The 23,829-nt window shown below is 46.6% G+C and overlaps 1 protein-coding gene across 1 annotated transcript in view; it reads left to right on the top strand.

The window, feature by feature from the left end:
* The first annotated feature begins 1,424 nt into the window (after nt 1–1,424).
* Nucleotides 1,425–23,829, top strand: part of HTRA1 (HtrA serine peptidase 1) — a 36,926-nt gene continuing 14,521 nt past the window's right edge. Inside the window, exons 1-3 of the mRNA XM_063338630.1 lie at nt 1,425–1,914; nt 19,436–19,535; nt 19,879–20,083. Of these exons, the coding sequence (XP_063194700.1) occupies nt 1,449–1,914; nt 19,436–19,535; nt 19,879–20,083 (771 nt within the window). The 5' untranslated portion in view covers nt 1,425–1,448. The remainder of the gene's footprint in view (nt 1,915–19,435; nt 19,536–19,878; nt 20,084–23,829) is intronic.

The following is a 23,829-nucleotide window of genomic DNA, read 5'->3' as shown; positions in this document are numbered from 1 at the left end:
CTGGCATCCTTAGTTTCTTAGTCGCAGCTCATCTACCAGTTAACAGCATTTCATCTTGCCTAATGGTTTGTAAAGTTCATTAAGTCCTTGGTTATTGGGTGCCTGATAAAGACACACTTAAATAATTACAGGTTGGTATTCTGTTCAAAAGTTTAATCAGCTTGTAATTAAAAAATTGGCTGTGCTCAATTTCCAGATATTAGTTGTTGTTATACCTTTCCCTGCTAGCTTCAGAAATGATATCCTTTCCCTGGGAAAGTCCTTGTGTGTAATTAAACTGCCTTTCGAACCACCTCGTACGTGCTGACGGAGCACATGGCAGAGAGGCCTCTGTCCGACGGTTCTGGCCATTGCACAGCTGCCAGTTAAATTGGATCAGCCCACTTGTGGGACGATGGAAAACTACTTTTTTTTTTTTTCCTTTTCTTTTTTTTTAATTCTTTCGGTTGATTAACCTTTTGCTAATTGCTAGTATCCACCTCGCCCTGAGGCTTTGAGGAGCTCTGGTGAAGTGAGGGGGCGAGCAGAAGCGCCCTGGGAGCAGCCGTCCTCCCATCCCCGGTGCCTTTGGCTGCCTTTGGCCACCGGCCATCGCCTCCCGCGTCCTCCCAGCGCCGGGAATTGCTCAGGTGGCCCCATGCGGGAGTACCCGGCGTTCCCCAAGGGAATGCCTGATATTTGCATGCATTTGCCTGTATCGCTTTTCTCCTTTCTACCAGGGGCCCGGCTGGCGGCCCTGCCCTCATCTGCTCTTCCACCCATCTTCTTATCAGATAGCAACGTTATCGGCGTTTACTTTGGATTGCCTTTCCCGTAATTCCTGAAGTGGGGAAGAGCGTTCGGCGCCACCCTCCCTCTTGTTGGCAGTTGTCAGCCCTAATTCATTCCTCTGGCGCGTTTTTGGTGCTCCATCAACGCCAAGTTCAACAGCTCCGGGCGGCGACCGACCGTTTAAGTTTGCCCCAAAAACACAAGGCGGCGGGGAAGGGAGGGTTTTGCGGACCGGGGGGAGGAGGGAAGGGGCCCGAGAGAGGACTGGGGGGGTGACGGGGGGGGAGGCGGGAATGGGGATGTCGGAATAGCGGGGGGAGACGGGAGATGGGTGTCAGGGTCCCAGGGAAGGGGGGGTGTAAGGGCTCGGGAGGAGGCGGGTGTCAGGGTCCCAGGGAAGGGGGGGTGTAAGGGCTCGGGAGGAGGCGGGTGTCAGGGTCCCAGGGAAGGGGGGGGTTACACGGCCCGGGAGGAGGCGGGAAGGGGGGGGGGTGTCAGCATCCCGGGGGAGGCGGCTGTTACAGCCCCGGGGGAGGGGGGGGGGGCGGGGGGCCACCCCACCGCTCCGCCCCGTCGCCCTCCCCTGCCGCACCGCCCCCCCCGGCGCCGCCGCCGCTTAAATCCGCCCGCCCGCCTTCACCGCCCCACGCCTCTCTCCTCTCCCCGCCGCCGCCGCGATGCCGCCGCGGGGCTGGATCCTGCTGCTGGCCGCCCTGCTGCCCGCCCTGCTGCCCGCCGCCGCCTCCCCGCCGCCGCCGCCCGCCTGCCCGGAGCGCTGCGATCGGTCGCGCTGCCCGGCGCTGCCCTCCTCCTGCCCCGGCGGGGCCGTGCTGGACGGCTGCGGCTGCTGCCGCGTCTGCGGGGCCGAGGAGGGCGAGCCCTGCGGCGGGCCCGGCGGCGGCGGGCAGCCCTGCGGCGAGGGGCTGCAGTGCGTGGTGCCGCCCGGCGGGGGGCTGCCGGCCTCGGCCACCGTCCGCAAACGGGCGTCCGCCGGGCGATGCCGCTGCTCCAGCAGCGAGCCCGTCTGCGGCAGCGATGCCGTTACCTACGCCAGCCCCTGCCAGCTGCGGGCCGCCAGCCGCCGGGCCGAGAGACTCCGGCAGCCCCCTATTATCGCCATCCAGCGCGGAGCCTGCGGGCAGGGTAAGGGGATGCTGGCGGTGGGGTGGGACGGGCTGGGAGCATCCCGGTGGGCTCGCAGGCGCTGGGGTTTGGCCACCTCCCTGGAGGAGGATTCGCATCCTTCGGGCTGGGCTGCTCCCCTTCTAGAGGAGGGGGGTGGGATCCAGCGCAGGCAGCTCGGCAGGAGAAAGGCATCCCGTCCCGGCTGGTGGCTGGCATCACGAGGAGAGGGCCAAAGAAAAGGGCTGGCCTTGGCTCAAGTTTGGTATTCAAGTTCAGTGAGAAACTAGAGCAAGAATGCAGTGTTTGTCTGCCAAGCGTCAGGGGGGGAAAAAACCCGCCCTATATCCAACTTTAAACATCTCCTCCCTTCCATCCCCCAGAGAAGCGATGCCGGGCTCAAAACTGGGGGAAACTGTTTGCAAAACTCCCGAAGCCGGTAGAGATGAGGACCCGAGTCCGACTGCGCGGCTCCGACAAAAAGTTTGGAGAAATATTTCAGTGCGCTCCCGTCCCGTCCCGTCCCGTCCAGGCGCTGTGTCACAGAGAAGTGCCCTGGGAAATAGAGCCAAGAATGCAGAACCTGATAGAATCTGGTCGCAGCGAACGAATGTGGCATGGCCGCGTCGGCAGAGCAGGCAGCTGCCTGCGTTTGCCCCTTTTAGCAGACGCACTCCCAGTATTCGTAATAGATTTGCTAGAGAGGGCGATGCTTGTAACCAAACAGCGTCACAAGCTGACTTGAGTTTATATTTTATTTTGGGAGGATGGGAGCGGCTGTTGAGAGGTAACAATATAACTAGTAGTATTTTTCCTTCAGCATCATTATTATTTAGTTGTTGTTTTAGCTGGATCGGATGTAACGAGCGTACTGGGAGCTGCAGGACGGATGCTAATTATTCGTAAACCATATAAAGACACAGGGCTGGGTTATGAAACTGGCTCTGCAGATGGAGTTGCTGGACTGAACGGCCCGCTGAAGCGTTCAGTCTTGCAGGAACGATGAGTGCAGGATGGGACACAGCAAGGCAAAACCGGGCTGGGGGATAAACGGGATGATTTTAACAAGGTGCAACCCCTAACACGGGCTGGCTTAAACCTTGCAAGATAAGGCTGCATAGTCCTTCCAAGCCACTTGGCGTGTTTGGGGGGGGTAATGTTTAAAAATTTGCGTGAATTAGGACTTTATTTCTGAAGTGGTAGTCACCTTTTAGTAAGCCGGGGCTGTTTCACTGAGCATTGATTCTTTTGGTATAGGTTGTACCATTTCTGCACTGCTTTCTTTAAAAACAAATCTTTTTCTAGCGTCAGACATCATCTCTCCAGCAGGAGAATATTAGAATATAGCGTCTGTATGTTCAGCTTGGGCAAAATACTGATGCTGCATTACAGATCAAACTGACAACTTTGGTATCAACCAGTTTTTTGTACCGCTGATTTTCCCCTGGGTTTCAAAGCTGCGTTGTGCTCTGTGGAACATTGCTGGCATTTACTGACGCTGGAGACAATTAAAGCTTTCACGCGATAGTTTCCTGATCTCCAGTACAATATAATGCCTTGTGATTTTTGTTCTCAATTCATGAAACCAATATTGTTTTCTCAGTCTTTTCTGCTGAACGTTTGCAGAATTCGGGTTGTGTTTGTACGTGCCTCCGGTAGGTTGTACAGAAAATGCATAGGCTGCATATAGACCTTGTGTAGGAAAACTCGACTGTAGTAGAGACATCATGTGTACGTCCAGACAATCATTTTGCCCTGTTGCATCTCTGGTTGGAGCGATGCTTATTTTCTGTATCACTAGGAACAAAAGGAAGGTGCTAGAGAAGCCGAGCGTTGCTGCAAGCAAAGCTTTTTTTCGTATGTAAAGAACCTAAAATAAAAAGAAGTGGAGAGTAGGCTGTAAAGCTGTTCCCTTGGGGGCAGATTGAACTACGGATTTGAAAAGCCATTGCCTAATATGTGCTCCCTTAGAGTCGTTAATTTTTAATTTTGTTTGGAGCTCATTTTTCGGGAGTGCTTTTGCTACCTAGAGGTGGAGTTATCTTTGGTAAAATATTTTTATGCTTTCACAGTAACATATCTATATAAATAATTAGGTGAATGCAGTGCAATGGTCCAGGGAAATGAGGTAGAGAACGTGTTTGGAAAACACTTTTTTTTGTTATTTTTAAGTTTCACGTCACTTTAGTAGCTGGTCAAGTACAGTATTGTGTATATTGTATAAAATGAAGTAAAACTTTTTGTCTTTCTCGATTTTCATCTACTACAGCCCCCTCCCGGTGCTGCTTTTGTCCTTCAGTGATTCTCGGTGCGCCTCAAATATCCGGCGTGTTTATGAGAGGATGCGGAGAGGCAGGGGAAGGTTGCTCTGGGTCTGTGTGTATTTTCCTATGCAAAATGGGAATCCTGAGCCTTAAAAAGCTCAAGGAAAAATTCACAAGCCCTCGGAGCTTACTCTAGCCTCGGCCCTAAGCGGTGCTGAGAGGACGGGTGGTGGCAGGGCGCAGCACCGAGGTGCTGAGCAGGTCTGCTGCACCGCGGTGATGTGCTGTGGGGTGCAGGATCAGACACGCAGAAAGGACAAAACGGGCTCCGTCTGGAGGAACCCCGGGAACAGCGAGGGGAAAGCCCGGCTGTGGCTTTTAGCCAGGGAAATCCATGGGTTAAACTAGTGTGCAGGGCTGAAACGCGCCCTGCCTGAGCTCACCTCTGGTAAAGTCAGGCCAGGCAGGTGATGGGCAGAGGGACACGCCGTGCGGTGGCCGATGGACTCCGTTCATTACTGCCCTGTCCTCATCTGGGACCGTGCACCCTCTCGAGCTCCTCCCTCCTGCAGTGTGGCCACGGGCAGCGTCACCGGTGGTACCCTGGGCAGATCTTCCCTCTGCCTCCAGCAGGGTGATGTAGCCTTGCTTCTCATATCGAAACCAGTGGCAGACGAGGACAAGCCATTTCTGCACCAGCCCAAGCAGGGCTGCAGGGCAGAAAATGCATAGGCTGCGTATAGACCTTGTGTGGGAAAACTCCACGGTAGTAGATACATCGTGTGTAGATGCATCGTGTACATCTGCAGCTTTCACAGAGGAAATCTTCTCTTTCTGTGAAGGACATGAGTGATGTTGGTAGAGGGTGTTCAGGCCTGCAAAGCACGTGCTGGTAGACGCTCAGCACGTGTTGGGCAGTACGGTGTCGGTCAGGACCGATGAAAATACAAAAGCACAAAAAGATGAACATCCTCTGAGGGGAAACCACGGCCGCGTCAGTGCTGTCCCGGGCACGGGAGTGAGGTCAGTGCAACGAGACCTCAGTATTCTGTGGGATGAGGTTCAACGCGCTGGGGAGGATGTTTTCTTTTTCTTCTGCAAATATGTTTTTGGTGCTCTTAAATCCCTCCAACGCTGGCAGGCATTTTTGGGACAGTGTGCCCTTCTCTCCAGGTTGTGCGCTTTGCACTGTAAAACACAAACTAACCTGTATTTGTCTTTTCACCTTTAACCAGAGTAAAAAGAAGAAAGTGCCTTGTGGTTGCGCTCCATTCCTAACTTTCCTCTGCCCCTTTTTGAGCCGGATTTTTTGGCTTTGGTATTTTTATTAGGTTTACCATGGCTAACGTGGTATCCCAGTAACCTCAGCAGTCCCCAGCCCGCTAGCATCAGGCAGTTCGTGCTTCGCTGTCGCAGGCGTGCTCGCGCCATGATGTCATATCTGGAGTTTGATGCGCGCTCTTCTGGTTTAGATTAAGCAGGTCACTGCTGCTTGCTCTGGGGGAAGGCGGAGGTGAGTTTAGGGGTAACTCTCAGTTCTAGAAAGGTGTGTTTGGCTAACGGGTACAGGTTTTGCTATTTCTTTTCATCACTTTATCACTTCATAGTTAGTTCCAGAGATTGAGAGGGAGGGAAATCCATCACTCAAACTCAGTTTCTTGCAAAGTGGCTGACTTTGTATTTTTGAAATGCACCAGGTGAAGTTGCATCCAAGAAGAAGAGGACCTCCGGTCAATAAACCATTTGTCATTAATTGAGTCCTTTAAAAAAAGCATGAGAATGAGATCCATGCAGCAGAGGATGGGAAAGAGCAGTGGATGGACCTGCCTGAATTCCTTTACCTGTAGTACGGATAGGGCTCGCGGGCTGGCAGTGCCAAGCCTTGCAGGGATGAATAATCGGGGCAGGAAGAGAAGCTCGGCTGAGAAATCTGGGAAGGTCAGGAACTAAGCCAGTTATGTATCGAGAGGAAAGTTGATATTGTTGTTATGAGCTTGGCTTTTAGCTGTTTCCCGAAAGATAACAACAGGCACATCACGGTTAGCGTGCTGAAGAAACGTTGAGAGCACTTCGCAGTTTACTTGGCACGTGTCGAGTCTATTAAAAGTGACCTGGGAGGACCGGGCATTAAAGAACTGGATGTTCAAATAAGCACTCCCGTGCTGTTAATTTTTTCTAGCTGCCTTCGTCTCCCTCCGTTGCTGTGTTTGGGTGGTCTGAAAGTCATTATCTTCTGACTTTCCTCAGTCTCTTTTGCAGCACCAGGAGAAGGGGAGGGAGGGAGGGAGGGAGGGAGGGAGGGAAGAGGCAGCTGAAGGCAATGGAAATAAATAGCAACATATTTCCAGAAGAGAACAAATTCCCAAGTGTGGGATTAAAAAGCTTTTCCAAAGCCAAGTATTCAGCTCTGAGAGGAGGGAACTGTAAGAAGTGGTTTGTCTGAAGAAGCTCACCTTTTCCCCTCTCCACATCTAGATTTCCTTCCCGGGGAGCCGGCAGTAATTCTGCAGTCTCTAGACTTCAAACAGTCAAGTCGGTAAATACAGATTTGGAACAAGGAAAGATTCAATCCTTTCATCTTCTTGGGCTTTGAAATTTAAGGGTACCTGTGGACTGGACAGGAATACTTAAAGCCGTGAGTAAGCAGCAGGAGTCTTATTAAGTAGAGTTTGGATGCGATGGAGGCAGTGTATCCTGAGCAGTTAAAGGAAAGACTCCAAGAAATAGGAGAAGCTGGAAAATATTTTTCAAATGCGAATTTACGTGTGCTCAGAGTGAACGAAAGCAGCGTTAGAAATAGAAACTGGGGTACTGTGGAACTTCACTTTTGTTGTAAATAAAGTCATTCCTCACTCCCATAAACTGCTGGGGCCTCTAGGATCCCTGGCTGGACTTGGCAGTAAGTCTCACAGCGTTTGTAACTGGGCCCAAGTGAATATCTAGTATTATTTTGGAGGCTCTGTTCAGGGTGTAGAAAAAAAGAAAGACTTTATTTTGCCTTCTGGATACAGGTCAATGTGATTCCCAAATTGGTTTGCCTGCCTCAAAGAGACGAATATAACTAAAAAATAAGCCTCAACTCCCCTGTATCGAAGGGCTGTAAAATAATGCATCCCTCTTACACAAACAGGTGGGGTTCACCTCATATCTGTAGCTAACAGGAGACATATACTGTCTTAAACCTGTCAGACGGGACACAGGTGACCGGTTATTTTATTGGTGGATTGAGGAAGACCTTGGCTACCATATTTTAGTGACCAGAGATGAATCAGGCAGCCAGACAGAGCAGCCCTTGAATTTCTGGGTTAATATCAGACACCCTGGTGCACTGATGAGATGAAGCGTGAGGCTGGTGGCCAGCTGGGTTGTGCAACTCCTTGCGAGTCCTCTGCCAGGAGACCAAAACATGTGCACGCGTATGCGTGTGCACTGAAAAAAAAATACATGCGTGTGTGTAACGTGTGAGTAGATGCATTATCCTCTGCTTTTGTTGCACACTAGCCCTGCGGGCCGGCACTGGGACGGTAGCAGGTCCCGTCGGTGCCAGCAGCAGTGAGTTAATGGCACCCGTGCTGGGGCTGCGCCCAGGGTCATGGCACAGCCACGCCACAGCCACCCTCTTAAAATTTTCTGTGTTAACCAAGCCTTGTTCTTGTGTCCATCATCTTTCCCCATCAAATTCTTTCCGGGTTTCTCAGTCTTTCCATTTCCCTGCTCTTGTAAAGCTCCCTTTTTGGTGAGGTGGGAGAGATGGAAAGCAGCGAGTAGTTCCTATATCCAGTTTTACAACCTTGTTACTAGAAATATATATAATGGTCTGAGGTTCAACAAGGCCAAGTGCCGGGTCCTGCACTTGGGTCACAACAACCCCATGCAGCGCTACAGGATTGGGGCAGAGTGGCTCGAAAGCAGCCCGGCAGAAAAGGACCTGGGGGTGTTGGTGGACAGCCGGCTGAATATGAGCCAGCAGTGTGCCCAGGTGGCCAAGAAGGCCAACTGCATCCTGGCCTGTATCAGGAATAGTGTGGTGAGCCGGACTAGGGAAGTGATCATCCCCCTGTACTCGGCACTGGTGAGGCCCCACCTCGAGTACTGCGTTCAGTTTTGGGCCCCTCGCTACAAGAGGGACATTGAGGTGTTGGAGCGTGTCCAGAGAAGGGCTACAAAGCTGGTGAGGGGTCTGGAGGACAAACCTCATGAGGAACGACTGAGGGAGCTGGGGTTGTTTAGCCTGGAGAAGAGGAGGCTGAGGGGAGACCTCATCACCCTCTACAACTACCTGAAAGGAGGTTGTAGAGAGATGGGGGCTGACCTCTTCTCCCTGGTGACAAGTGATAGGACGAGGGGAAACGGGTTCAAGTGATGTCAGGGGAGGTTTAGATTGGGTATTAGGAAACATTTTTTCACTGAAAGGGTTATTAAACATTGGAATAGGCTGCCCAGGGAGGTGGTGGATTCACCATCCCTGGAGGTGTTTAAAAAAAGGGTAGATGGGGCACTGAGGGACATGGTTTAGAAGTGGCTTTTGTCAGGGTAGGTTAAAGGTTGGACTCGATGATCTTAAAGGTCCCTTCCAACCTCAGCAATTCTATGATTCTGTGATTGGTGAGATGGAGCTCATCAAATTAAAAGAAAAACACGTTTCTGACAGCTATTGGATTTGCACATATTTTTCCTGACACACAACTGACGGATAAAATAACGCATATTAACTGTGGTAACCATGCATAAAGTTACGCAATGGTCTTAAATTTGAAATAGTTTATACAGGAGAGCACTAAGAGAAGCTCACAATGTTTTTCCAGAGGCCGATGTCATTACCCCATTTTACAGATAGCGAATCTAGGGCAGGGGAAGATAAAGAGCTTTGCTCAAGGTCAACCAGTAAGCCAGCAGCAGACCTGAGAGCAAACTGAGCTTTTATGAGTCCCCCGCTCCTTTTTCTGCCCCTTGCCAGCATTGCCGCTCCATTTTCCATTACTTTTCTTTTCCATTACTCTATTTCTTAAACTTGCAGACTGCAGTTTTGGCTTCGTTCTGCAAACAGCATCGATGATCTGTCAATCTGCATCTGCACAAAGTAATTTTGGCGGAGGGGAAGAAGTGGGTGGACCGAGCACGAGGAATAACAAGGAAGAGAAACCCAAACAACTCTCTCCCCGCCCACCGTCCCACCCCCGACAATAAACACAACCCCCCAGGAATCTCATGCTTCAACCTTTGTGGTGGCAAAGGGATGATGCATTCCTTTTTCTAGGACAACATATGCGCCGTTTGGTACGTATCGGAGAACTGCGTGTAGACCTCTAGCTCTAAAGGTAAAGCTGGGCTTACCCTGCTTTTCTTCTGCACTCGGACAGTAAAAGTGGGCAAGCAGAAACCACTTAAAAATAAAATACAAAAAATATTCACATAATCCATAAAATAAAGCAGACTAGGCGTGCAGGTAAAAAAGCCACTAGGTAGTAGTGAATGTTGATAGGGCAGCAGTGAATATAATGATTAGAACTCTAAATATCATAAAAATAGGCGTATTCGAGAGAGTGAAAAGTAAACCCGCTCTCCTTTTAACCTTTAAGGAGAAACTACACATGCAGGGAGCAGGGCGCTGCGTGACAGTGGCTGGGTCGCCAGTGGCGGTGCCACCTCCCTTCCGTAGGTCTCGAAGTAGGACGGCAGACGGCAGCGTCTGTGTTAATCTGGTTTCATTTCCCAAACACTCACCGATTTCTGATGTCCACACTAAAACTAACCTGGGCGTTCTGGGAGCGCTTCTTAAGACACGCGTAGAAAATACTGAATTTGTTCAATACGTAGTTATTCCATGGCTTTGGCGATATCGTTGTGCTGAATTTATTTATTGCACAACTCTGAAGCCCCAGAGTAGGAGGGGGTTGGGTTTTATTACTGTTTTGAGGTTTCTTCTAGAGATTTGATCCTTCTGTGTGTCATCCCTGTGTCCGTGGAAGTCCCGCCGCAGCCAAGTGGTGAAATCCATGCCTTTTCCAGCTGCAGGGAAGCAGCATCTTTGGAGGCTTTTTTTAGGCTTGCATCTTAAGAGGCTTTTTTTAGGTTTCTCGTTAGAGGAAAAAATGTTTAAAAAGCATGAAAAAAAGAACTTGGTTTTATTCCCTGGTGTCTTCGTACCAGGGTTCCTGGAAGTTGAAACTAAGTCTCTCTTAAGTAGGGATTTCTTCTAAAGATGCAGTGCGAAAGTTTCTCACATACTTAAAAAGAGACCTTAATGGTTTTATAATGTTAAGAGGAATTTTCAAGATCAGACTGCTGTTGGTTACACGTAGGATATAGGAATTACCACGTCGTTGTTACTTAATAGGCATTTTGAGGTGGTTTTGCTGGTTCTGTGCCTGCCATGCGTGGAGCTGGGAGGCAGAGCTGGGGGATGGCCTGAGTCGGAAGGGACGTAAACTGAGCAGGGCTGGAAAAAGGAGAGGAGAAATTATTCCTGACTCATCTGTTATATTTTCAGCCTTCTGCAGAGAAGAGAATACCACGTCTGCTTTAACCTGTTGCCTGAAATACTCTTTTCATTTGTCTGCAGGAAATCAGGCAGACTCTTTTCCATAACTACCTGACTTATATTTCTTACAGTAGTCCTGCCTGAACTGGAAACATTTAATGATGTTTTCAAGCGCAGAACTCTTTGCCCTTGTCCTGAATTGCCGGTCGCCTTTTTTTTTTTTTTTTTTTTTTTTTTGGTGTGTCTGAGCACCTGCTTGTTCCCTGCCTTCCCTCCTCATCCCCCGGATGGACGGACCGGTGCGCCCCTGCACGGCGTGATGCTGGCGTGGCCACCCCCAGCCCTGCGTCTCTGTCAGCGGGCCGTCGACTTGCGACTAATTTGTCATCTCCTCCGATGAGCCCAGGCTCGGCATTGTATTAATATGGCAATGCTGCTCCAGGAACAGCGTGTTCCTCCTCGCAGGGCTGCGTTCCTCCGGCCCGGGGCTCCAGCCTGGCTGTTTATGCAGAAGTTGGGTTTCCTCCCACCTCACCGCTGGTGTTTACAGAAGGAATCGCAGTTTCCTGTTGTGTTAGATGGAGCTGTCGCTCCGCTCTGCATTCCTGCCCTCCCTGCTTACGCCGAACTGCTTTTTAGCCTCGTCAGCTTGGAAGTCTATGGATTTTGCTCACTGCTGCTATAACTGCGAGACCGACTTTTTGCAGGGGCAGCCGGTGCACTTGGTTTATAGAAGAATTTCTGGCATTTTTGAGGAGTGTTTATATACATATTCTCTCCCTGTCAGGTTCTGCAAGGGTCGCTAAAGCCTGAGACTCTTCCCATGAGGTAAAATAGGGGTGATGCCCGTTTTAAAGATAAATCTGAGGCACTGAAGATTCTAATTACTTTTCACAAGTTGTGTAGAGACTGAGTAACGTTCAGTTGCACACCAAGTCTCGCTCATCCTCAGTGTTCCTCCTCCTGCAGAACGTTCCAACCATTTGACGTCTATCTAGCAATTCAGCAGCTGAGTTGCAACAGAATATACTCCGTGTCTGACTCATTTACCAGTTATTCTGCCTTGTAGGCTACTGGTAGGAAAAGTTCCTGTTTGGCTGAAATTTTATATCTGAATTTAAAATTTATATCTGAAGTTATATAGGAACTTCCTACAAGAAAGCTTGTAGGCACGTTGCCCAGGGGCATTGCCCATTCTCAGTGGCAAGAAAATCTTGCCTTACATTGAGACTGGATGCCAGGGGTTTGTTTCGTACTAAGAAGCTGGACCAAAGCTCTCTGAAGACTCTGTGCTTTACAGTTTAATTATCTTCAAATATTTTTTTTTCTAGTTTTCTTGTTTTATAAATGCAGAAGAGCTCCATATGCGTCATTCTCTTCATGTAGCCTGGTCATTCATGTGCTACCAATATGTGCTTTTACTTATTTATACATTTGCATTTTCAATAACTTACCTTCTTAAACTCTGATCAGGGTAAAGCATTGAAGGGGGCCTACAAGAAAGATGGAGAGAGACTTTTTACAAGGGCATGTAGCGATAGGACAAGGGGTAATGGCCTCAAACTGGAAGAGGGGAGATTTAGATTAGATGTCAGGAAGAAATTCTTTGCTGTGAGGATGGTGGGACCCTGGCCCAGGTTGCCCAGAGAAGCTGTGGCTGCCCCGTCCCTGGAGGGGTTCAAGGCCAGGTTGGCCGAGGCTTGGAGCAACCTGGGCTGGTGGGAGGTGTCCCTGCCCAGGGCAGGGGGGTGGAACAAGGTGACCTTCCCAACCCAACCCATTCTATGATTCTATGGTTAATTTGCGGCCAGTGGTTGGCAATAGGGTACGCGCAGAGACGTGCGTTGCTGCAGCCTCTGCACCAGCAGCAGAAACATCCTCCTGCTTGCTACGTGAGCACTTTCACACCCTTTTCCTTGAAAATCAATAAAGTCAGCTTTTGTTCTTGAGAAAATAAATTAAAACTCATAATTTACCATCATTTTTGCACTCAATTGCATGTTAGATAAGTGACCACGCACTGGTCTGAAAACTGTTTTGTGTTATCATTAATTTGAGAGCTGTTTTGTTCTACTAACTTTGTATATATTTCCTATTTAGTTTAGCTTGGCAGCTTTTTTTTTTTTGTTTGTTTAAAACCAGTGATTAAAATTGATGGTTTCAGGCTCTTGGATTAGCAGGGAAAATACAAATTTCAAAGCCTGTTACTTGCACGTTCTCTGGTGTGTGTGACAGAGCCTTTGTTAAAGGGTGCCAAGAAAGAGTTGATCATCTAAATATTATTATGATGAAAATGGACTTTATTTTCCCCTTTGCAAGTTATGCATTCATGCCAAAAAGCAATTTTACTTTAAATCCTCACTTTAATTTTGCAATGGTTCTCGCTGCAGGAAATCTTTTAAGTGAATACCGGAGTTGTGCAGTTTACTGTTTGCTGGTGTAAAATGCTTGAAATCTCTCCATTATTTAGTGCTACGAAAATATCTTTGCTTTTAGGGATGTCACGGTATTTTATTTTTTTATCTGATTTTATTCTCAGAAATTTGTGAAGTATCTTTAGTTTCTCCTTGGATTACACAGGGAAAAAATAACAGATGCAATAGTAGCTCTATTAGCAAGGTGCTGTGGTTTAGACCTCTCAAAATTACCTCCGTTGATCTGAAAGTTGTTCTTAAGCAAATTGTCTACAATGCGTAGAATGTTGTTTCTTATTTTCTTAGTATTTTCATTGCATAATATCCTTTTTTTGTTGTGTTACACAATTTATCCTTGAATAGGAAGTGGAATATTTAGGCTTGCAGTTTTATGTAATTTTAAAAAAAAAAAAAAAAAGGAAAAAAAGAGCAGCAGCAGATTCCCATACATCACTTTTTCCTCGTGTCTCTCCAGCGGAGCTTGCTGATACCACCATTTTCAGTGTGAGCTAAGCACATTTGCTCGAGTCTGTTTCCGTCGTAGCGTCAGAGGTTTAACGTTCCTATATGACATGAATGGGAGTTTGTACAAACACCAGCAGCTGGAGTTTTATTCGGGAGGGTGGAAATTCTCCACGTAAAACTCCACAGCCTTGTGGTTTGTGTTAGCATAGCAGTCACCGATTCTGCCAGCCCAGAGGTTTCGTGAGTGCTTAAGCCCTTCTGGTTTCGTCCCGCAGAGGAACCCAAGCTGTTCTTGCAGACCCTAGTGTGCGTGTGCACCTGGGATTGGGGATCTGAATAGAAGATTGAGCAAGCAGCGAGTGCAGCAGGGAAGTAAGCATCTATTTTCAGCAACCTGGGTAGCTTAATACATTTAGCTAGCCCATAAACGTCAGCAGGTTGTGGTGGCTCTGCTCGTACGCTGGACAAGGATTTCATCGAATCGCTTATGGTGCTTATGGAGTTACTGGGGAGAGATAGATTAACCACAGATCCCTGGATGCGAGCCCCATTTTCTTCCGCTGGCGCCCGCCTGATGTTAGCAGACCGTGGACCCCACCAGCTGAGCTGGTCACGGTGCGTCTGATGAACTGGATGGGGTGGGGGCGAAACAGCCCTCCTGGCTGAGCGGGGCCGCTGCTGAGGTGCAAGCATGGAGCAAAACCAAAGGAGACTTTAGTTTGGTTCCCCGGGAAGGAGAGGGGCGTTGCACGTTTCCAGTACGAATCATTTTTAATGATAAACGCGGAGATGGTGCTCCACCCTCCCTGCAAGCTGCATGTGAGCATCCTCGTTAACAGTTACAAAAATATGACGACAAATGATTTCAGCTGTCTAGGTGATTACCGTTTCATGGGATTTTTTTTTTTGTTTTTGGTCTTAATGGGAATGAAAATTTCTTGCTGTTTTTTAAAGCGGTCGAAGGCTTGATTCTAGACTGAATCTGAGCTTTTTGGCTTAGGACATGAAAATATCTGGTGTGGTCACATCAGGAGAGGGTAGGAGGGAGAGAGAGACTTGCTGGTGTTTGCTGGGTGGGGTGTGCCTTTTTTCCCCCCCCTCCCTGTATCTAAGATAAAGAGTCCCATTGAATGAGATAATTGTGTTGGTTCTGACTTCAGACAGTGGAAAGGAGACGGGGGAGTGTTGAGGATGCCTTAGCAAGGGCTGCCTGCAGAGGATGCAGAAGAGAAGGGGCAGCGAGCTGAGCTGGTCCTGACGGATGAGAGCAGAACCCCCTTGTCTGAAAGGGGGAAAACACATGAAAGCTGTGTGGGGAAAAAGATTTCTGCCCGAGATGTGCCTAAAGCGTTGTGTGAAGAGCTGTTCTCATGAGAGGTGGACCTACGCTGAGGGAAGACCTTCCAGAACGGCAGACCCAGTTCTCACAACTGCAGGGGAGAGGTTACTATTATGAGATTTCTATCTCCAAAGCATCCTTTCAGCTTAGCTCAAAATATTACCAAAAGCAGCGTGTATGACTTGTAAGCATTAAAGCATCAATGCCACTTTGAGCAAAGAGCTAATCAGAACCCAGATCTTAATATGCTTTTTGGCTCATCTTTATGAAGCCAAATTATTTCAGTTGTTTACAGCTGGGTGTGCTTTTTTCCCTGGCTTGGTTTTCTGTCTTGCCTCCTAGCAGTTTGTTTACTGATATTAGCCCTATTAATGTCTGTTGGCAGAGATTTGCCTTTTCATTCGAGGGCTGACAGCCAGCACACCTTTGAAGTCCTTGAAGAACTTGAAGAATTAGTTGCCTTGGGGAATTTTTCGTGCTGTAACCTATTTATGTTTTTTTAAGTCAATTTTTGATCATTAACTGAAATCACAGCAATCGTCTTCATAATGTCATTAATAAAGGTTTCTTAACCATGCTCATGGGCATTGAGGGCATTGTGCAATAGTTCAATAAAAACATTACCAAACACAAATAATCAAGCATATAAATAGAAAGAGGAACAGTCTGCAAAGGTCCGAACATCAAAGCCTGAAGGTATTTAGGAACTAAAGCTTTATTCAAGCCCACCTCTCAGTGTTTAAAAAACCCCAACCCCAAAACCAAGAAAACAATGAAAAGACTCTATCAAGAACAAAACTCCAGAAGGGTGGGGTTTCAAAAAAACCAACACAAAACAAAAACAACAAAAAAGAAGAAAAAGGCCAGAAAATTGGGAAAACTTTATTCCCATGGATGCAACACTGGCTATACCAAAGCAGCAGTTTTGAACTCAGAAATCTACATTTTGAAGTCCAGTTTAAATATGGAATTAAAGAGCGATCCGCTTGCTTTGTGGGATACCTGTAAGTCAAGGATGGATGTGGTGGTTAGATGTAGGTATCAGAGTACGCAGGCAGTGGGGATTAAATAGGCAAAACCATATCATCAATTGAAACTTAAAGCTGTTGCTTAATAGCCGAGCACAGTCTGCTCAACCACTGTGTTGAGCACTCAACTACCGAAGAGTCTCCAGCTCCTTAAAAGTCAAAATGTGGAGGATGTTGCTTGATACCCATTCCCCCCCTAAAACTGTATTTTCTACTAAAACCCTGTACTATCAGTACAGCTGGAAAGTATGTTTGTTAGAGAGAATGGGAAAGTATCTCCTGAGAAGTTCTGAATTTCATTGTTGTCTTCTACAGTGGCTGGTGATGGCTGGAAATAAAGATATGGTTGTTGAGAAACGAGCATCTGCTCATATGAGGTTGGTATTATTGGCATTTGTATGGCAATTTAGGCTTCCATTTAGGAGCCTGTGCCTACTGGTGATTCAAATCTAAGATGAAATTTTACATGGTGGTAGTTCTTACAGGAAAGATAAGTGCACCTCTCCACTCCGACGTGCATTGCTCAGTAATCCCAAAGGGCAATTAGCTAATGGTGAGCATTAAGTTGTACGTAACGAGCAAATGGTATGCATGCACACGTGTCCATTTTAATCTCGTTTCCCCTCTGTGGTATTTTTTCTCAGTGATAGAAGAAATTTTCAACATATTAACACTTCTACTGTAGCCTTCAGATTTTATGCCATCACCTGATGGTAAAGACCAGTTGATAGGAATTTTTTTTTTTTTGTTAGCATTCATCAATGAATTCATCTGAATGGTACTTTGACTTCTGTTTGTTTGCTTTAAGAAGGTATGTTTTCCATTTAAGTGGGCAGTTGTTCAAGAGCTGTTGCAAAACTGTGTTACACAATGCAAGAATTCCTAATACATAAGCAATAGGCAGGCGTGGCGAGCTCCTGTAAGCTTTTTAGGTCAGTATGCCATGAATCGGTATTTATTATCTAACTTTTTTTGGAGTATGAAATTTTGACCTCGTAACTGTGCAGCTTACTTTGGGACTGCACGAGGAGGCGGATTATAGGCAAAAGAGCGTCACTTCTGAAATCTTGGCATTCGCAGCCTCCAACTCAAAGCGAAGGCAGCTCTGAGATGAAGTATTAGTAGTCTCACCATGTACAGCTTGGGCACCCTTTCTCTTCTTGAATAGCAAAGTGGAAAAAAAGATTGAAGGCATAAAAAAAGCTGCGTTGTTTCCTGTGCAGCTCCCTCATCCGTGGGAGCTCCCTTTTTCAAGGGCAGGACGTGACCTTTGAACGTCTACAGCCTTGTAACTGAGATGAAATCATTTTATAAGCGGTGATAAGCATATTGATGGATACAGGAGTGCCCTGTGGCATTTTATCCCAGCATCGCGTTAATCCAATCTGATAATCTGTCAAAGCTCCTATTTAGTGCGAGTGAAGATTTCCAGACTGCAGTTCTCGTTCTCCTACCAGTTTTCCAAACCACTCCCATTATAGTTGTCAGCTCTATAGTGATGATGTGGTTCCTTTGATACCCAATATTTCTAGTAAAGAGAAGAGAAATCCTTTGGTAAATTGACGTTTGTCAATCAGCAAGCCCTTATGCCTTTCTGGCATGAAAGTCCAAGGAAGACAGCTTAAGTGTAAGTCAGACAAAGCACAAAGTGCTTTTGAGGAAAACAGTAGGTGGGGACACAAGTTTCCTGATCTGCTTCATAAAGCGGATTAACGTCTCTGAACCGTGATCTGAAACTGCATAGGTGATTATGTGGTTACTGCTGTGGTTGCTGTTTGTGATTGATTGCATTTAAAAGCCCTTGAGATGCTTCATGTGGGGAAAAAACACGTTCTTAGGTGATCAGATAGAGTTTGGGTTGAACATCCGCCCAGCTCACGAGGGCACTATATGCTAGTTGGCATTGATAAATCACCTGAAACCCATTGTTCACCCCTGAATTGAACCAGCATCTGGTTAGTATTAAAAGCAGCAATGTTTTGTTCCTAAGTTATTCCTCTGAATCTCCTGCCATGGGTTTTTGCTTCCAGTATGTCCTTAAAAATTTGTGCGGTTTTCCGGTCTGGTGTTCAGATAATGAAGGTCATTCAGGAATTAGTATTGGGATGATTTTATAGGATAGTCCTGTGTCTCCTTCTACAATTCTGCAGATAAATCATCCCGTTACCCCCGTCACAGGCACTTACAGCATCCACAAGCTGCTTACTGCTTTAATCTCTGGACGGATTTAGAAGCCAAATGGCAAGGATGGATGGGAGCAGCACAGCACATCAACACTCATCTGAAAGTCAATGGCAGATTTGGCTTGTGCCTTTATAACGCAAGATGGGTGCATCAAATTAAAATGGGAAGACTCATGAAAACAAAGGGTGTTTCTTGCCTCTAGGGATATACAAAATGACTCTATGGGGTGTTCCAACTGCTTAGTCGCTCCTCATTTAAAAAAAAAAAAAAAAGTTTTGCCCCTGAACTACTGGAGAAGGGGAAACTGTCAGAATTTTGAGTTTTTTCCAGAGATTTTTAGACAACTGATGGTGCAGACAGGTTTTCTGATGGCCACAGGCCACAACAGGAGTTTGGTATCCAGTTGTTTTTGAAAATCCCACTGACCTCTCTTGAATAGTCGGTGACGATGAGCTGTTGTGTTACAGCACTGCCCAGGAATGCAGAGCTTTGTGGTCCCATTGTTTGCCGATGCGAATCTATTTTGTAGCCTCGAGGGTGGTTCAGTAACTCCAAAGTACGTGGTATCTACATCTGTGGAGCTGATGGACCCCCGGTGGTTGCAGTGGAGAGGATGCGTTGAGTGTGGTTGTGTAGAGGACATGGAATGTGCCTGCAGGGTCAGGAGCCCGGCAGGGGCTGGTGGTCCGGGCTCCGTGGGGACAGCGGTGGGAGAGGCAGTGCAGACCTCGTGCCCAAGCTGAACTTTCACAGCAGTTGCTGTAGGCCTACCTAGGGGTTAGGACCTTCTCATCCTCGGCATTTTACAAATGCAGCAGCGTGAGACTTCAAAAACCACTAAGGCGGCGTATTTTGGCAGAGGAACAGAACCCGTTTGTTTAATCTGAGAAGACCATACAAGTTAAATAGACCATCCAGAAAAGAAAAGAGGTGAGAGCAGGAACGGGGACATTTGAGTACAAAATGCCTTTCGCAAAGGGAAGAGCGGGGCAGTGTTTGGACATCAACTAAACCCCACGTTCCTCCAGTGCCTCCTCCCCAGAGCCGGCAGCGGTGGGACGAGCTGGACCGGGGTCTGTGGCCACAGCCAGGCTTGGAGCAGCAGCAGATCTGCTTGCCCTGTGGCCCAGTTACCCACGCTTGAAACGAGACGGTTTCATAGATCTGTTTGTCCTGACGATAAAACGCGCTGCCTCCTCTGTGTAAAGAGGCAGAAGGGAAATCTGGGGGCAAGGGTTATGCGGCAGATGACTTTTAAGGGGGGGAAAAGAGATCCACTTGGAGCTTTTTTTAAATTCAGGTGTTTTGCCATGACCCTTCTCCTGTCACTTGAAGAACTCATGACATGTTTTCTGTTTCTATTTCAGGCCAAGAACATCCTAATAGCCTACGGCACAAATACAACTTTATTGCAGATGTGGTGGAGAAGATAGCTCCTGCTGTGGTTCACATTGAATTATTTCGCAAGTAAACAAGATGCCCGGTTTTGATTTCTGTATTCTTGAAAACAGCTGCCAGTGTGCCAGAAATGCTGATTGATGCTATGTAACAGCAAAGAGGTTTTTGAGATGATAAATATTTGTCATACTTAAAAATTAAAGATAATTTACGAGTCCTGGCAAAAAAAAAAAAAAAAAAAGAAAAACGGTTAAACTAAGGCGTGTGCATTATCGTGTTAACGATAATAAGTAACATCAGATATCCTAAAAATCAAAAAACCCCAAACTCTTTTTGGCTGCGTGTTATTTGGAATGATTTGTGATCTTTCAACTTTTCGCGGCGACAAATGTTTATTTCCCATGTCTTCTAGACTTCCTTATTCGAAGAGGGAGATTCCTGTTGCCAGTGGTTCAGGGTTCATTGTCTCAGAAGACGGACTGATAGTGACAAACGCCCATGTCGTCACCAACAAAAACCGAGTGAAGGTGGAACTGAAGAACGGTGAAACGTATGAAGCTAAAATTAAAGATGTTGATGAAAAAGCTGACATTGCACTAATTAAAATAGATGCTCAGGTGAGTCGTTAAAGCAAGACACATTTTAGCCCTCTTAATTTAGCACCCTTCTTTCCAAAAGCTATTGCTAATTTTCATGTTTGAAGGAAAGGCTAGTAGCTTAGTGGTCTGAGTTACAGAGAATCTTTGAGCTAGCTGGATATACATTTTTCAAAGCCAAGTTTGTGGTTGGTAGTGGTTCATTTTACCATCTCTCAGTGTAGTGCAAGCAAGACATCATGCTTTTGTATGCATCCGCAAAATAAAAAACATCATTTACCGGCTGGTTTACACACACATTGGCTAAGATAATTCGCTCCCTCTCAGAAGAAATGGGAGTTGTACCCTTGTGGTTGGTAGAGGGGTGTATTAGTCTTTCTCGTGTGCCTACACTGAAGTCACAAATTGCTTTTAGAAGATGTATTTGTGCCTGTGAAGGGCTGTACCACACTGATGTAGATAATAAAATGGAAAATATCTTTGGAAGCTTCTTGAACGTGCAAATTGAAGCCTGCTTGGAAAGATGCTCTTACACTGCAAGTGGTTTTCTGGACAAATGGGAATGCAGCTTCCCATCCATAGGCTTCCTCCATATCGAGCAGATGGCTGTCAGCATTTTTCTGCCTCCTGCAACAGCAGAAAAGCTGTCGTGCCGTTCTGCACACGTCGACGGCATAGCGCAAGCGGAATATTGTGTCGAAATACCGTGTAACGTAGATGCAATTAGATGCATGTGATTGCTTGGGGTGCTGCTCATATTGGTTTCTCTTGTTTGGACTGTTAGTTAATGACCTCCAAATTTAACGGGCAAGAATGTTTCATTTGAAACACATGACTCAAAAATGTGTAAATCTTGCAGTGTTGTTTTAGTTCAGACCTATTCCCCAGTGAGGTCAAAAGTGTTTGTGCCAGAGTTCATGACTAAATCAGACATCTAATTCAAAACTCTTGGATGACCCAAGATATTAAGTGCTCCTGCTACTTCCTTGCCACCTTTGTCATTTAAAAGCTCTTTCTTTTCCTTATTTAAAAGCTTCTGAACAGCAACATGGCAAAAAAACCCAAACCTTAACGATACCAAGAATGTTTTTTGCCATGTTGTTTTTTCCTGTTTTCCTCAGGTAACCAATTTACATGTTTTATCAGTCACTTATTTTCTCATTTTTGTATTAAAATAAGCAAAAGCAGATCTGCAGTTACAAAGCAAAGGGAAGATCCCCAGGGTGAGAACTGTCAGCATTAGGCTGAGTAGGATATGGCAGGGAGTGAAGGGCAGCTGGAAAAGTGATTTAAAATTGGAAGCACGACGTGGTGGGGAAAGTAGACCAGAAGATGATGGTGAAGAAGGAAAGGACTTAAGGTGATAGGAAGGCGAGCTTCAGAGAAGGAAGAAGCTGGTAAGTCAAAGAGAGGAGACATTGAACTGATGTGACAGATTTTTTTGAAGGCTTAAGAAGAGACTAGAGTTTTATGTTATTTTTAGAGCCTAAAGAAATGGCTCCAAATTTTCCCTGGTAAGCTGCTTGCAGGAAGGGAGAACCTGGAAGACTGGAAGCAGCTTGGAAATAAGATAATGCAGCCAGATGAGTCTCCTCTAGTGGAAACCACTGCTAAACAGGACTAGAACTGGCAATTGTAGTTATGGCTTGCAAGACGGCAGATACTCTTCTTTTTTAAAAGTTACTGCTGTGTAATTAAATTATAGTCACCATCATCTTCCATCAGTTTCATATTTTAATGCAGTTGTGACCCTGTTTTGCAAGTGGCACATCAGCTGGTTACTTGCAAGTGTTTATCATTCCAGGTTATTATCCTCTTACCTTGTTCAGTCATGGAGCAGGAAAGAATATGTGATTTTTTTGATGTAACATGCAGCAGCAGCTTTTACCGTTTTAAAAACAATTATTCAAAAGCTCATAATTATCTGTCTAGAACTTCTTAACGACAAGGTACAAGGATGTCTCTTTGGCTTGATGTATGGACTGCTGAAGCTGCCCAACATAGCACATGCTTCAGATTGTGAGCATTGCAACCTCGTTAATTTATGTATATTTTCAAATTCTTTAAGGCAGGAAACTTTTTCTGTCTTAGACCTATCTAGCGCCAAATCAGCTACATTTTTTAGGGAGCGGAGGGGGGAAGGATTGATCCATTAACATTCAGCTAAAGAAAAAGCCTTGGTTTTAATGAAACTTTGGGCAGTGTCTCAGTGCCTGGAGGCTGAGCTCTTGCAGAAGGAGGCGAGCAGGCCCCCACTGTCTTCCTCGCCTAATATCAGCATAGTACATCCATCTGGGTAGCAGATCACATTTCACATCTCTGCCCTAAATTAGATAGAATATGAACATAAACTTAGGTCTGACGTAGCCTCAGTAAGTGTCCTATCAGTAGTACGACCCAGTACCTTGTGTTCCCTGATGGCCCCTGCCTGGTGCATCTTGTTGTTGGTTGTTCAGAGAGCTGGGGGGGTTCAGCCTGGAGAAGAGAAGGCTCCGGGGAGACCTTAGAGCCCCTTCCAGTCCCTAAAGGGGCTCCAGGAAAGATGGGGAGGGACTCTTCTTCATCAAGGAGTGTGTCAATAGGACGAGGGGTAGCAGTTTTAAACCAGAAGAGGGGAGATTTAGGTTAGATATTAGGAAGAAACTTTTTCCTGTGAGGGTGGTGAGCCCCTGGCCCAGGTTGCCCAGAGAAGCTGTGGCTGCCCCATCCCTGGAAGGGGTTCAAGGCCAGGCTGGACGGGGCTTGGAGCAGCCTGGTCTGGTGGGAGGTGTCCCTGCCCAGGGCAGGGGGTGGCACTGGTTGGTTTTTAAATTCCCTTCCAACCCAAACCATTCTATGATTCTATGATCTCAGGATAATTTTGAGAGGACTTGGGGAAAACTTCTTGTATCATTTGCTTTTTTTCTGGGATGAGAGACCAGTTTTCCAGCTAGCTCTGGTGACATGGCACTGGGAAATCCTCATCCTAGGTGGGGCCTGAGGAACCTCTGTTCGCAAGACAGGACGGATGATGCTTTGCACTTGAAGAGTTAGAAACACAAAATTTTAAGTGTTCACAAAAAAGTCAGCTGAGAAGTTGATTTTCAGACTGAACTTTCATGGGACATTTTTATATATCCATTCAAGTTCAGTGGTTGAGCTTTCCTTGTTGTACTGCAATGCCTTGCAATCATTCAGATTCATAAAAGGCCGTTTAAAATCACAGAGGTAATAGTATGTTGAAACTGAAATGTACCTGATGACCGGAGAAGTCAATGTGATGGTACAAAGAACCCTTTAAAAATCTGGATATGGCATGAAAACCATCCCTAAGAATTTTTCTGAAGAGTGAAGTTCTTCCCTTTGAATAAAGTATTTGAAAGTGACCTCAAAGATGCAGAATTTAATTTTTTTCTTCTGTTTTTCTGTGGCATGTGAAGGCAGGATCTGAAGGGTGAAGAATGCCTCTGTGGTTAGGAACAGAGCTGGGCTTGAAGTATGAGTTCAGGCTGTCAGTTGGCATTCCTAAAACTGTTAAGATTTTGCAGCAGCCTGCACGCTGTTTTTCTTTCAGGTGTGAACATGCGGCCAAAGACGCTGCTGGAACTGATTTGGCTTTGCTGAGTGCGATAGGAAGTGAGAGAGAGTGGTAAAACCTGGGCACCAGTAAGGATGAACCGTTTCCCTGATTCAGTTCTCCATGGAAAAACATATTGCGGTCAATGAGGAGCAGAAATCTTGGAGTTGTTCTTCTAATCCTAAAATAACACTTATTTTTACAGTCTGGA

Source organism: Chroicocephalus ridibundus, chromosome 6 (genome assembly GCF_963924245.1).
Source record: "Chroicocephalus ridibundus chromosome 6, bChrRid1.1, whole genome shotgun sequence".
NCBI lineage: Eukaryota > Metazoa > Chordata > Aves > Charadriiformes > Laridae > Chroicocephalus > Chroicocephalus ridibundus.
This window is presented reverse-complemented; position numbering and strand designations above follow the sequence as displayed.